At 34.6% G+C, this 16,144-nt stretch overlaps 1 protein-coding gene across 1 annotated transcript in view; it reads left to right on the top strand.

Moving 5' to 3' along the window:
* Positions 1–16,144, top strand: part of FCHSD2 (FCH and double SH3 domains 2) — a 318,404-nt gene that overhangs the window by 51,460 nt on the left and 250,800 nt on the right. Inside the window, exon 3 of the mRNA XM_055320838.1 lies at positions 431–476. Coding sequence (XP_055176813.1) covers positions 431–476 — 46 coding nt within the window. The remainder of the gene's footprint in view (positions 1–430; positions 477–16,144) is intronic.

Below are 16,144 nucleotides of genomic sequence, written 5' to 3'. Positions count from 1 at the left end.
TCTATGTTGGTTAAGTTCAGTAAATATTTTTAGTACCTACTGTGCATTAGCCATTGTCCTAAAAGTAGCTAGCATATATAGCTTTTACTGTGTGTTAGATACAGTTTTGAGCACTTTATATATTTTACTTAAGTAAATTTTATACTGTCTCTATCAGGTGGGTACTGTTACTATCCCCATTTTGAGGCACAGAAGAGAAGTCAAGTGATTTGACCAAGGTCATACAGCTAGTACATGGTGGAGGCTGGATTTGAATGTAGATTTTCTGTTTCCAGAGTCTTTTGTCAGCAGTACTCCGAAGAACATAAGTGAATAAAATATTGTCCTTTTCCTGAACACAGCTTACCAGGTAGTATCTGAGGATGTGTTTGTAAATTTACATAAAATTATTGTTATACTTCTGCTAATGAATTTTTATTTGTGCTTTTAGGACATTCAGTCAGAAGAAGGCTGCCATTGAAAGAGAGTATGCACAGGTAAGCTTGGAAATTGAGGTGGCCATTCTAGGTATACCTCTTCTTTGACTTTAAGGCAGATTTGGTCATTGGAGAAAAACTTTGTTATTTGTGCATCCTGTTTTCCTTCTTATTTCTGGCTATCTCAGTTTGATCCTCCCTTTACTTCATTTGGATCTCTAGATGAGGAGGTAAGTTGCTCCTTACTACAGTGAAGGTTATGTACCTTTGGAAAGAAGATAATATTTATAGTATTTGTAAAGTATTTACAAGTGTAAATAATAATACATACATTTTATAAAGTATAGATACTTGACCCTTGAACATCATGGGTTTGAATTGCATGGGTCTGCTTAAATGTGTGTTTTTTTTTAAATGAATTTATGTACAGTACTGTAAATGTATTTTCTCATCCTCATAATTCTCTTACTAATATTATCTTTTCTCTAGATTACTTTATTGTAAAGATACAATATATAATACATACAACATATGTGTTAATTGACTATGTTATTAGTAAATCTTCTGGTCAACGGTAGGTTATTAATAGTTAAATTTTTAGGAAGTCAAAAGTTGTATGTGTATTTTTTATTATATTGGGGGTTGGCACCCCATAATCTCCACATTGTTCAAGGGTCAGCTGTATATTCATTCTCTTATATATCCTATTCTCTCTAATCTTATGGAAGGTTAATTTCATTTTGTCCAGTCAGGCATTTATTTCTCTTTAGGTCTCTGTTGATAAAGAATGGTGTACTTTCAGGGGATGGCATAGTGCTATTTCTAGGGAAATTTAAGCATTTCCTTCTTTAATTTTAGTTAGAATCTTATTTGCACCCAGATAACTAAATGTGCCAAGAATAAAATTATGTTGATATATCATTTTGTAGATACGTTAAGAATTAATAACTACCTTTCCTTGTACAAAAACAATGTGACATAATCTGGAAATTTTGGCCCTTGTAAGCAATTACTTCCTTTGTGGGATAGAATTCTAAAACTGATCTCTTCCCACTCCCAAAATTATAAATGTAGTATTTGAAACAAAATTTAAAAATACAGGAAAGCATTAGAAGGAAATGCTGTACATGGTAACTACTGTTGCTGCTGCTGCTGCTTCTATTCTTAATATAAATAGTGAAATTAGGACATGATTTTTTTGTGCTTTGTCAGGTCTTGATTTTAGTTTTATTCTGATTTCACTGTAGGTAACAAGGTGACTGTATTTTATTTGGTATTCTTAGAAGATAATTATTTCTTGAAAGCTAGACAGACTCATTAATTCACTCATTAGTTATTGAGTGCTTATTAATCAGGTACTTTACATAATGAATTAGCGTCAGTTCTAATAATCAGTGTTGAACCTTATTCTATGCAAATATACTAAATACTAGTAATGATAGCTAAAATTGAATTGAATTCTTGTACCAGGCACCTTGCTGATTATTTTACATACATTATCTGTTTTAACCCTCTCAGTAAACCTGTGAAATGGGGACAGATATTATGCCTTTTACAGATGTGTTTCCACAGGGATCAAAGTATATAGGATCTGCTCTTAAAATTTATGAAGTGAAAATTTTTGTATGGTATATTTGGAACATGATTTAAAGTTTTAATAATCAAAGCTAGATAGACTCATTGCCCTATTTAGGGCAAGTTCATGATTAAAAATATAAGACAGTACCTTAAATTGCATGAAAATTAGCAGTCCTTTGTCCCAATTGCAATCACAATCCTCAGAGAAAATATTAAAAGTAGATGACTCTCTTGGTTCTCCTGATGATCATTTCCAATGTGCTTGTAACTGATTCATGATTTGTCAACTCTAGACATTATTGCTCGATTACTTCTTACAGTAAATGAGAAATTAGCTTCCTAAGCCATTCCTTTTTGGCCTGCTCTTTCCAGTATAATTTGACGCTATTTTAGTGCCTTTGTTACTTTTCTAACTCTGAATGATATATTTAGACTTCTATCTCTTGTTCTATTAAGTGCATATCTATCTATCTATCTATATATGTGTATATACATATATATATGTGTGTGTGTGTGTTTAAAGATTTTATTTATTTATTTATGAGAATACACAGAGAGGAGAGAGAGAGAGAGGGTCAGAGACACAGGCAGAGGGAGAAGCAGGCTCCATACAGGGAGCCTGACGTGGGACTCGATCCTGGGTCTCCAGGATCACGCCCTGAGCTGTAGGCGGCGCTAAACCACTGAGCCACCGGGGCTGCCCCGTGTGTGTGTGTGTGTGTGTGTGTGTGTGTGTGTGTGTGTGTTTTAGGTGTGTTTGTGTTTTTTTAACATTTATATTGTTTTTGTGTAAATATATGTATTTTTGTGTTCATATAGGTATATAGTGCAGTGGAATTGCATTTTACAGAGCAGTCTATTCTTGAAAAATTTCTTTAAATGTGTTTTAAGTAAGTTATACTTGGTTTTGTTTATACAATTCTATAGAATGTATAAACTGTATAAGGTACTAATGTATATTTTAAGATTTCATAGAATAATAATATTCGGAAATTACAGCATTCCAGTATCTCTCTGCTTGAGTCAATTGAGCACAATTATGGAGAGTCAGTGTGCTGATTCTTCTTGTTATTTGTCATATTTGCTTTTTAGGTGATTTTTCTCAGTTCTTCTTGCTCTTCAATATTTTTCCAATTACTTTTTCAATTTATTTCTGATGATATAAACAGACAAAGCTATCTCTGTACTCTTCTTTAGCTGCCTCAACAATGTTTTTGCTTCCTCCAGTAGTGGAGAAACCCTTCAGATGACTGATACTTTATCTGTGGATTTTGCCAGTATGCACTAATGTCAGGCTTATTATTTGCATTTGCTGTCTGAGGACATACCCTCATTGGTGATGAGGTGTGGTCAGAGAGGAGAGCTGAACTATTTAAATTATTTCTTTTTCTTTCCTTCTTTTGGTCAGTATAGGGTTGAAATTTTGGGGGTAGATTTTAAAAAATGAAATGGGGTGTCTGGCTGGCATAGTAGGTAGAGCATGTGACTTGATCTTGGGTTTGTGAGTTCAAGCCCCATGTTGCGTGTAGAGGTTAAAAGAAAAAGATTGAGAAATTGAGATACTATGTGTGTGTATATATATATATAGTAAGATGGACAATTCTTGAGTATATTGTGATAAATTTTTATGAAGTGAACACAGTCACATAGGTACTTTTCAGATTAAGATGCAGAACATTACCAGGGTCTGAGAAGCAGTTATTACTCCTACCTTCCTGTGGTAACCAGTATACTGATTCTTATCATAATAGTTACCTTTGGATTGTTTAGTGTTTTTGAATTTTAATTAAATGGTATTATATACTGTCTACTCTTCTGTGTCTGATTTCTTTTGTTCACCATTAAATTTTGAGCTTCATATATGTTCCATGTAGGAATAGCTTGTTCTTTTTCATTACTGTATAGTATTCACTGAATGAAAACATATCCACAATTTGTTTTCCACTTCACTGATGATTAAAATTTCAGTTGCATCCAGTTTTTGGGTGATTTTGATTGTTGCTTCTAAGGAAAACTGTTGTACATGTTTTTTTGATGGGCATAGGGATGCATTTCTGTTAGGTATACACCTAGGAATAGTGCTGCTGGGTCACTGGGTATATATGTATGTTAGTACTTTAATAGTTATACCTGGTTTTCTAAAGTGATTATGGCAGTTTACATGCTTAACAGCAATTAACAGAGTTCTAGTTGCTTCACATCTTTGCCAATACTTGGTATTGTCTAACATGAAAAAGTGACATTCTGATGAATGTATAGTAATATTCTATTTTCTTTTTAATAAGCTGTTTAAAAATTGATGTAGAACATATGTAGAGAAAAGTGTATATAGATCCTAAATACAGCTCCATGAATTTTCAAAGGGAACATACCATATAACTAGTGTCTAGGTCAAGAAACAGAACATTAGGGCAGCTCTGGTGGCTCAGCGGTTTAGCGCCGCCTTCATCCCAGGTGGGATCCTGGAGACCTGGGATCGAGTCCCATGTCGGGCTCCCTGGCTGGAGCCTGCTTCTTCCTCTGCCTGTGTCTCTGCCTCTCTCTCTCTCTCTATGTCTCTCATGCATAAATAAATTAAATCTTAAAACAAAACAGAACATTAACACCACCCCAAAAATCCCTCTTGCACTCCCCCACCCTTTACTGCTCTCACTCTTACACAAGTTTCACTCTACTGACTTTTTTCTTAAACAACCTTAGGAGTACCTGGCTGGCTCAGATGGTAAGATGTATGACTCCAGATCTTGGGGTTGTGGGTTCAAGCTCCATGCTGGCTATAAAGATTACTGAAAAATAAAATCTTAAAAAAAAAAAAGCCTTATTGAGTTATATACCTGTGAAACTATCCTCACAATCAGGATAAGAACATATGTATAGACACCCAAAGTTTTTTCATGTCTCATTATAATCCCTCCCTTTCACTCACTCCTCCATTATCACTCAGGCAATCACTAATCTACTTATCACTATAGATTAGTTTGCATTGTTTAGAATTTTAGTTCTGTATAAATAGAATTATTTGGTGTGTACTCTTTTTTGTATGACTTCTTTCATCAGAATTATTTTACATTTTATGTTGTGTGTATTGATAGTTCATTTCTTTTTCTTTTGCTGAGTAGTATTCTATTGTATGGGTATACCACAATTTGTTTATCCATTCACCACTTGATGGACATTTAAGTTGTTTCTATTTTTAGATATTCTAAATAAAGCTGCTTTGAACATTTTTGTGTGGACAGATGGTTTTATTTCTCTTGGATAAATACATAGGAGTGTAATGGCTGGATCTTCTTAAGTAACTGCCAAATTATTTTGTAAAGAAGTTGTACATTTTACATTCTACCAACAGATATGAGAGTATCTGTTTTATATTCTCCCCAAGACTGAATATTGTCTTTTCAGTTTCAGATATTGTTTTTTTTAAAGATTTTATTTATTTATGATAGAGAAAGAGAGAGAGAGAGGCAGAGACATAGGCAGAGGGAGAAGCACGCTCCATGCAGGGAGCCTGACGCGGGACTCGATCCCGGGACTCCAGGATCGTGCCCTGGGCCAAAGGCAGGCGCCAAACCCCTGAGCCACCCAGGGATCCCCCAGTTTCAGATATAGTAATAGGTTCACAATGGTATTCACTGTGGTTTTAATTTACATTTACCAAATAGTTAATGATGTTAAACATTATTTTCATGTGTTTATTTGCTGTTGGTACATAGTCTTTGGTGATGTGTTCAAATGTTTTGCCAATTAAAAAAAGTTATTTATTTTCTTATTTTATTGTTTTAAAGATTTTATTTATTTATTTGAGAGAAAGAGTAAGTGAGAGGGAAAGCATCGAATGGGGAAGGGTCAGAGGGAGAAACAGACTCCCCGTTGAACATGAAGCCTGATGTGGGGCCCCATCCTGGGACTCTGGGATCACCTCAGCCGAAGGCAGGTACTTGACCTACTGAGGCACTGGCACCCGTGTTTTCTTATTTAAAAAAAATTTATTTTGAAAAATTTTCAAGCATATATGAAAGTAGGAATTAGAACAGTGAATTCTTTTTTAAAAAAATATTTATTGATTCATGAGAGACATACAGAGAGAGGCACAGACATAGGCAGAGGAAGAAGTAGGCTCCCTGTAGCAAGCCTGATGTGTGACTCAGTCCCAGGACCCCAGGACTACAACCTGAGCCAAAGGTAGCCGCTCAACCATTGAGCCACCCAGGTGCCTCAGAACAGTGAATTCTTACTAGCTGTCACCTCTTATTAGCCTCAACTTATACCAGTACATTACTAAATTTCATTTATAGCTTCCTGCTTCCTTTTCCTTACTAATTCCTTTTTAAAAATACTTTTGAGAGGTATAACTTATGTATCCTTAAATATCCATTTATGGGATGCCTAGGTGGCTCTGTGGTTGAGCATCTGCCTTTGGCTCAGGGCGTGATCCCTGGGTCCTGGAATCGAGTTCCACATTGGGCTCCCTGCAGGAGCCTGCTTTTCCCTCTGCCTGTCTCTGCCTCGCTCTCTCTCTGTCCCTTATGAATAAATAAATAAAACCTTTAAAAAATATATATCATCCATTTATAATGGATAATTAAATGTTTTTTTTGCAAACTTAGAGATTTATGCAACCCTTTAGTATAGTTTAGCTTTAGAATATTTATATTAATACAGTGAGTTTTCTGTACTTGTTTGCAGTTAATCTTTGTTGCCTAAGGAACCATAGGTTTATGTCTCTAAATTTGCCTTTTCTGGACATGTCATAAAAATTTAGTCTTACAATATATAGTCTTGTTTGGCTTTCACTTAGCAAATGTATTTGAAGTACATGCATATTCTGTGATGTATCAGTAACCCATTCTTTTTATTGGTGAGTAATATTCCATGGTATGGATACACAACACACACACACACACTACATTTTGTTTAGCCATTCACTAATTGATGGATACTTGGATTGTTTCCAGTTTTGGCTATTATGTATAGTGCTGCTGTAGATATTCACATAGTAGTCATTGTTTGGACCTATATTTTCATATTCTTGAGTATATACCTAGGACTGGAATTCAAGGTCATTTGGTAAGTTTATTTTTAGCTTTTAAAGAAATGGTTAAACTGTTTTCCATATTGGCTGTACAATTTTGCTTTCTCATCAGCAGTATATGAGGGTTCTCGTTCTCCATGTCCTTGCCAATACTTGTCATTGTCTTTCTGATTATAGTCATTATCATGGCTGTAATCATTATACCATTGTGAACATTCTTGTATGTGTGTTTTGGTGAATATGAGTGTTGTCTGTTGGGTATATACATACCTAAGGAGTGGATTTGCTGTGTCATAGGGTATGTGTTCTTTAGCTTTGGGAGATTTTTGAAATGGTTTTCTTAAGTGATTATGGTAATTTACACTACTAATAGTTATGAATGAGAGTTGTAGTTGATTTAAAACCTTGGTTTTGGGACGCCTGCGTGGCTCAGTGGTTGTGTCTGCCTTTGGCTCAGGGCGTGATCCCGGAGTACCATGATCAAGTCCCACATCAGGCTTCCGCCATGGAGCCTGCTTCTCCCTCTGCTAAGGTCTCTGCCTCTCTTGCTATGTCTTTCATGAATGAATAAATAAAATCTTTTTAAAAAAGCAAAACAAAACAAAAAACCTTGGTTTTGTCTGTTTCTTTTTAGCCTTTCTGGTGAGTGTATAGTGGTAAAGAATTGTGGTTTTGATTAGCATTTTCCTAATGACTAATGAAGTTGAGGAACTTTTCATATGTTGATTGGGTATGTGGATATCTTGTTTGTGAAGTACCTGTTGAAGTTTCTGGTTGGCCTTTTTCGTATTGATTTATAGTGTTTCTTTGTATATTCTGGATTGGAATCCTTTATCAGATGTATTACAGATACCTCTTCAGTCTAATGCAGAAATGTCATGTTTTGTGGCTTGCCTTTCTGTTAATAATTTGTTCTGATGAAAAGAAGTTCCTAATTTTAATGAAATCTAATTTGTTTTCTTGTATAATCAGTGTATTTAATGTCCTGTTTAAGAATTCATTGCTACCTTAAGGTCTACCTAAGATGTGATGTAATGTTCTAGAATTTTTATTGTTTAGCCCTACACATTTAGTTCGACAGCCTATATGAAGTAAGCTTTTGTGTATGGTGTGAGATTAGGGTCAACATTTAATTTTCTATGTAGATGACAGTTGAGGCAGAACCATATGTTGAAAAGTCTGTCCCCCCTACTCCCACACTGTATAGAAGTGATATTTTGTTGTAACGTAGGTAGCTGTGTATGTATAAGTCTATTTCTGGACTTCTGTTCCACTAATGTATTTTTTGAAATCTTTTTGCCCATATTGCAGTTTTAATTACTATAATTTTACAGTAAACCTTGATAGCTGGTAGTATCAGAGTCTTCACTATTCTTGGCCCTTTATATTTCCATATACATCTTAGAATCAGTTTGTCCATTTCTCCAACATGCTGGCTGGGGTTTTCATTGTGAATGCTTTGAATCTTAGGTCAGTTTGAGCAGAATTGACTTCTTTGAGCAATATTAACTCTTCTAAACTATTTCTATTTACTTTTTCTTCATTTTTCTCAGTTTCCCCAGTATTTTAAATATGCTATCTAGTTGATCAAAATCTCTATTTTCTTGGCAACCTCTTTTTTTTTTTTTAAAGACTTTATTTATTCATAGAGACAGAGAGAGAGAGGCAGAGACACAGGCAGAGGGAGAAGCAGGCATCATACAGAGAGCCTGATGTGGGACTTGATCCAGGGTCTCCAGGATCATGCCCCGGGCTACAGGCGGCGCTAAACCGCTGCGCCACCGGGGCTGCCCTTCTTGGCGACCTCTTGCCTGGAGTCTGTACCCTCTTGTTTCAGCCCACATTTCTCTGTGTTGCTGTATAGCTTTTATTTGAGTATGTTTTTATTTCTTTCTTGTTTTGGATTCATTGATTTTTGGTCCTGTTTTTCTTCTTAAATTAATAAAGAAATTAGTTTACTCTGCCATTTATTTTGAAACATTTCATACAATGATTTCCTAAAAAGGTATTATATTTATTATTTCACTGTAATTTAACAAAATTTTGTAAAGAACAGCTTGAGCACACAGAAACTGTAATACAATCCCTGATACGATTTTTTTAAAGAAGATTTTATATATTCATGAGAGACACAGATAGAGAGAGAGAGGCAGAGACATAGGCAGAGAGAGAAGCAGACTCCCTATAGGGAAACCAATGTAGGACTCGATCCTGGGACTCCAGGATCATGCCCAGGCAGATGCTCAGCTGCTGAGCCACCCAGGTGTATCCCCCCCCCCCCGGTATGATTTTAAAGACCTGCACAATTTCCTTCATATGGATATATCATAAATTAAATATATTTTTATAGAAGATTCTGGAAATCAAGTAGAAAAAATTTGTCTCCCCCCATGTAGTGATTGTAGTGATTGCTTTAATTAATTAATGTTCTATCATATAACTTTATAGTTTTTTTTAATGAACATGTATACAATTACATATATTGAATGAGTTTATTTAAAATATATAAATGTACTGTTTTGTTCAGGGTATTCTCTCTTTAGTAACCAATAACAGTGAACATCTTTCTTTCTATATCATTGTTGAAATAAGTGCATTTTATAATTTGGAAGTCATATTTCATTTATTTGGCATAACATTTATTTAACATTTTATTATTTAACATTCATTTTTTTCTAGTTTTATTTTTTTTATATGAACAATGTTATATTGAACACATTCAGCTCTGATTATTTTCTTGCAACAGTTCCTCTAAATGAAATTTCTGGGTCAGAAGTTATGTGCATTTTTAAGGCATTAGTGATCTACATGTGCTGCAAAACATAGTTATTTATATTCCTAGCAGCAGTATATAAGAGTGTCTGTTTTCTATGTTACTGCTACTATTAGATGACATAATGATAAATATTTTGGGGTACATTTTTTTGGGAGAAATTTGGTATTTTTATTCAAACAACAACAAAAATACTAATTAAACTGTGTGACACTGTGCTTTATCATTTGCGTATAGTTTTTGAAAGAATTCTTCAGTATTAATTAGAAGTGATACTTTAAAATACCTATTCTTTGGCCATATTTTAAAAGGGATATAAGTATAATAGATTGAGAAAGGTATTTCTAAAATGTTTTCTTGCTCAAAGTCTGACTGTTCTGAATAACTTTTAGAACCAGAGCCATTAATTTACCCATTTTCCCATACTATATTACCTGTATACCACTTAGTATATTAAGTTATGTAGCATTTCTTAACAATATCCTAGTGATGTCTCCAGTAATTTCCTCCGTTACCTCCAAATTTTCATGCAGGAAGTGTCTTGATCTTAGTAGACAGTGTCAGTGAAGGTTTATTCATGAGAGACATAGAGATAGGCAGAGGAAGAAGCAGAGGAAGAAGCAGGCTCCACAGAGGGAGCCCGATGTGGGACTTGATCCTGGACTCCAGGGTCATGCCCTGGACGGAAGGCAGGCGCTAAACTGCTGAGCCACCCAAGCGTCCCGCAGTTGTCTCTTCAAGCCAACAGACCACCAGCTTCTTATGTATGCTGACAACAGTTGTGAGATGTTGCCAATGGTTAGATATACCCAGATTCAGAGGTCTTAAAATGTTTTAAAAATATATATCTTAACAGAATTGATTAGCTTTCTTCTTTTTTTTTCAGGCTATATAGATTTCATTGTTTGAAGAAAAGTTGAGATGTGGAAGGGGACATTAAGAAAGGATACTTCTAATGGCTTTTTTTCTTTCATAGACTGAGGAATATGTTGCAAAATAAAATATTGCTAACGTTACATATATTACATATAATGTATTAATTTTGGGCTGTTGTCTTTTGGTATTTTTGCAGGGGTATGAGAATGAATATCTAATTGCTTTATTTGTATTTATTACTATAGTCACTGACTACATATTTTTCATATTTTGATGATGCTAGAAAAATCACTTCTTTTTTTTTTTCCCCTTCATTTTTGAAAGAATGATGATCATTTTCCCCTCCCTTCTTTTCAGGTTAGTCAGATACATTAATAAATAGGAAATTGCTTTCCAATCTATGTGTACCTGTATAAGATGGTCTTTATTATTTTTACTGTCTTAGTTTTACTTATCTCTAAATTGTTGTAACCTAGCTTTGTTAGATAATGGATTTCCCAAGTAGAGAGTGATTAATTAAATTTGTGGACTTTTGCATGTATTATCAGATATTCCAAGTCCTGTGTGTCTGGAAAATAGTATGAGAAGGTAAAGTAGTGGGAGGATCTTCTTGCCTATGGGGAGCATTGTAAAAATTCTCCCACTATGAGAACATTTACTGTTTCATTAGGTTAACTACTTTTTTTTATGCCAGAATTTTAAAAAAATATATCTCTTAAAGTCTTTAAAATCCTTTTTAAGTCTTTAAAAATGGAACAGTAGCTCAGATTTTCATAGAAATTCATGTAGTAGGATCAGCTTGATTGAAATTTGCATTATAATACACATTATCTAAAATGTATCTACAACAATCAATTAAGTTACTATGTTAAGCTGTAAAAGATTTACAAAATGAAATTTTCATTGTATTAACCAGCTTTTGATTTTGGAATTTTTTACTGAATTGAACTGACATATGAAGAAGGGCTTCTGGGTGGCTCATTTGGTTAAGTCTCCGACTTTGGCTTGGGTCCTGATCCTCAGGGTCCTGGGATTGAGCCTCGAATAGGGCTCCTGGCTTGGTGGGGTGTCTGCTTGTCCCTCTCCCTCTGCTGTCCCTTCACTTGGGCACATGCTCTCTCTTTCTTTCTCAAATAAATAAATAAAATCTTAAAAAGAAATATAAAGAAATATATTGACCTAATGACTTTTTTTCCTCATCTTTTATTTGGAAAAACTGCAAATCTGCAGAAATGTTGAAAGAATAATACACTGAAGAATGAATAGTATTTAAAAAAAGAAATAGTATTAATTGCCTCTATATTAACTAGTTAATAACATTTAGCTATATTAATACTGTGTCGATACACATTTTTTTCTAAGCTGTATTGTTTGAAAGTAAGCTGCAGTCATACTTCTACATACTTTGCATCTTTTTAAACTTTTTTAAATTTAATTTTTTTTACTTTGCATCTTTTAAGAACATTTCCCAAAATAATTATAATGTTATTATCATACCCAAGATAATGAATAATACTTCTGTAATATCTAATATGTAGTTTATATTCAGATTTCTTCATTTATTCTTGAAATGTCTGTAAGCTGTTTTCCCAAGATCCAATTAAGGTTTGCACATTGTATTTGGTGGATAATGTCTCTTGATTTTATTTAGAATATTTCCTCCACCTTTTTTGTTTTTCATGACAATTGACTTTTTTGATAGGTCTCGTCATTCGTATTGTAGAATGCTTTGGAATTTTTCATTTTTTTCCTTCATAATTAGATTTCTGTCAAATATGATTTGACAGGTTTATAAGACAGGCCTAATAAGAGTTTATGGTTTGTTTTGGTGACCTGGATAGATTAGAACACAACATCACTGATATTGCTGATTTTTTTTTTTTTTTATGATAGTCACACACACACACAGAGAGAGAGAGGGGCAGAGACATGGGCAGAGGGAGAAGCAGGCTCCATGCACTGGAAGCCCGACGTGGGATTCGATCCCGGGTCTCCAGGATCGTGCCCTGGGCCAAAGGCAGGCGCCAAACCTCTGCGCCACCCAGGGATCCCAATATTGCTGATTTTTAAGCCTGATTGAATCTCTAATGATAGTAGATTTTTATCATATATGTAATTGTCTCACACCATGTCTGTATTTTTTTTTCTATGTGACATACTGCTCTAAAAAAAATGAAGTTTGGTAAATTCAAGTTTTGGCAAGGCATAATTGGAGAAAGATCAAACATCTGAGGATTTAATTTTAACTTACACATTTCAGATTAAGCACTATTATAAAAGCTAATATATGTTCGTAACCGTTACATTTAGGCACATTTAACAATCAACTGAGGGGATCCCTGGATGGCTCAGCGGTTTAGTGCCTGCCTTTGGCCCAGTGTGTGGTCCTGGAGTCCCAGGATCGAGTCCCACATCAGGCTCCCTGCATGGAGCCTGCTTCTCTCTCTGCCTGTGTCTCTGCCTCTCTCTCTCTCTCTCTGTGTCTCTCATGAATAAATAAATAAAATCTTTAAAAATAAATAAAAATCAACTGAAAATTAGAGCATTTGGCCTTATTGTAGGAATTTCCTTTAGAGAATATGCTGGATGTTAAATTGAAAGTATGTGTAACATCTTAATTACCAACTGTCTAATGGTAGCGTTTCGTAATGACACTGGTGTAGGCTCCCATAGCTTTTGCTATTATTTGTCATTGGTACATCATCTAAATCATCAAGAGTATCTAAATACCTCAAAAAGAAATGGAATTGCAACTTATATGAGCACTTAATCTCCTCTATCAGTTTTACCAGTGTTAAAACAGCCTTTAAAAATATGGAGTTGGGGGATCCCTGGGTGGCGCAGCGGTTTGGCGCCTGCCTTTGGCCCGGGGCGCGATCCTGGAGACCCAGGATCGAATCCCACGTCGGGCTCCCGGTGCATGGAGCCTGCTTCTCCCTCTGCCTGTCTCTCTCTCTCTCTCTCTCTCTCTCTCTCTCTCTCTGTGACTATCATAAATAAAAAAAAAAATTAAAAAAAAATATGGAGTTGGTTTTAATATTTTAGTCTGGTGGTTCACCTCTGTCAGAAGCTCATTCTTGTGAATATTGATGTTTCCTTAGTTAAACCATAAGATGAATGAGAATCTGTGCTTTAGAAGGATTTATTACTAAATTTAATTTTTTAATAAAGTACTCTTTCTAAATTAAAAGTTCATTTTGAGATGTATCAGTTTCTATGTGTTGAGAAATATCTATGGAGCCCTCCTCTAGACTTCACGCCCAGCGTGGAGTACTAGATAGATACTATGGCATTGCCCAAAAAAGAAGGAAAAGGCCTAGCACTTAGAGGGCTTAGATTCTATGGTTGTGTGTTATCTTCCAATTAAATATATTAACTTCTTTTCCTTCAGAGAAACTGATGTGGTATTATAGTCAATTGGAAAAGAATGACCTTTATAGAATTATTACTAGTAGTGTACTGTTGTCAGTCTCTATGCAAAGGATTGATTGACCAAAAAGGTTGAGTATTATTTGTGAGATTTAGATAGCACACAGATGAGCCATCCCAATAGAGAAATATTATAAAGGAAAATAATTCAAGTGGATTGATCATATGACAGCCATTTGTAAAACAGTACCTGAAGCACATACAAAGTAAACTTGTAATATATAGTTTTAGGGGAATGTTAGAAGAAAGAAAGAAAATAATATTGCATAGCCTTATTTACGCTTGAAGGGATTTGAGCCCTGAACTTTTTCAAGTTCCTTGGTATTTTCAATTTCCTACAAGAGTATTAATGTTTTATTTTTAAGCATGGTTTGTGAAATTCACTTTTTAATTCTCCAGAAATAACAGATGTGTTGCATATCTATACAAACAGAATAAATGAATCTCTGAAAACACAGAAGCCCATGTAGGAGTCACTAAACAACCTTAAATATTAGGGTAAAATAAAGTCTGGCTTTTGACTGCAGTTAGCTAACCACTTGAGGTGTTGGTAAAATCATTTGCAATACTCAAACTGAAATTGCTAACAGCAAGTTCTGTGTTTTAATTTACTTCCTGTAGTCTTTGGCAGAAGGCTGCTAGTAAGAGAAGGATACAAAAGGTTACTGTGGCTAGAGAGAAAAAGCAGGAAAAGATTGTGGACTTTAAGGGCGGCTCCTTGCTTGAGGACAAACACGGAGCAAATATGGACGCCCTGTTTGCCCCTAAAGTTTTTGCTATTTTCATTTTTTTGAAGAAATAAACTTATGAAGAGGAGTTGGGTATACTACTCAAAAAGTTAGTGTATCTGGTGGAGTTCTTTTTTGGTAAATTTCATCAGCACAGAAGTTTAAAATGTAACTTAATTTAGCTGTGTGCTTTCTAGCCATTGCTATTAACAGAAGCATTGGCAAAATTATTTGAAATGGTGGATTACGTTTTCATTCTGCCAGCCTCTTCCTGTAGAACAAAGAGGAAAACTATCTTGAAAGAAGATTGTTATTTTCTGTGTTTATGTTGATTCTTATTTTTAAATTTAAATTTTATTTATTTTAGTTTTTGAATTTCATAGCTTGCTACTCTTGGTAAGAAACATTGGGAGAAGAGCAGATGAATTTTTTTCTCAAAATACTTGATAGAGTTTGATTTTCAATGTTTTATTTTAATTAATTAAAATATTTTTCAGACGGAGAGAGAGGAAGGTGTGGAGGGACAGAGAGAGAAGGGAGAGAGAATCCTAGGCAGACTTCACGCCCATCGTGGAACCACCTGGCTTGATTTCATGGCTCTGAGATCATGACGTGAGCCAAAATCAAGAGTCAGATGCTTAACTGATTGAGTCACCCAACCTCCTTTGATTTTTAAAGTTTCAAGAACAAATTTTGTTTGCTAGTATTTTGTTCAGGATTTTGCATTCATGTTCATAAAGGATATTGGTCTTTAGTTTTCTTTCTTGTAGTGTCTTTGTCTGGCTTTGGTATCAGGATATTGGGCATCATAGAATGGGTTAGGAAGTGTTTCCTCCCCTTCAAGTATTTGGAGAAGTTTGAGAAGGATTGGTATTATTAGTTCTTTGTTAAATGTTTGATAAAATTCACCAGGGAGGCTATCAAATTCTAGGGCTTTTCTTTATTGGGAGATTTTTTCTTTTTTTTTTCTTTTTTTAAAAATTACTGATTCAATCTCCTTATTAGTTATAGTTCTATTCAGATTTTCTATTTCTTCGCGATTTAGTCTCGGTAGGTTTTATATGTCTAGGAGTTTGTCCATTTCATTTAGATTATCTAATGACATACAGTTGTTCATAGCACTTTCTTATAATCCTTTTTATTTCTGTGGAATTCCCACTTCCATTTATGATTTTGGTAATTAGAGTCTTCACTCTTTTTTTCTAAGTCCATCTAGTTTAAGGTTTGTTAATTTTGTTGATCTTTTTGAAGAATGAACTTTTGCTTTCATTGATTTCCTCTATTTTTCTATTCACTATTTCACATATCTCCC

This window comes from Nyctereutes procyonoides, unplaced genomic scaffold (genome assembly GCF_905146905.1).
Source record: "Nyctereutes procyonoides isolate TBG_1078 unplaced genomic scaffold, NYPRO_anot_genome, whole genome shotgun sequence".
NCBI lineage: Eukaryota > Metazoa > Chordata > Mammalia > Carnivora > Canidae > Nyctereutes > Nyctereutes procyonoides.
The sequence above is the reverse complement of the archived record's forward strand: the minus strand, read 5'-3'. Positions and strand labels throughout refer to the sequence as shown.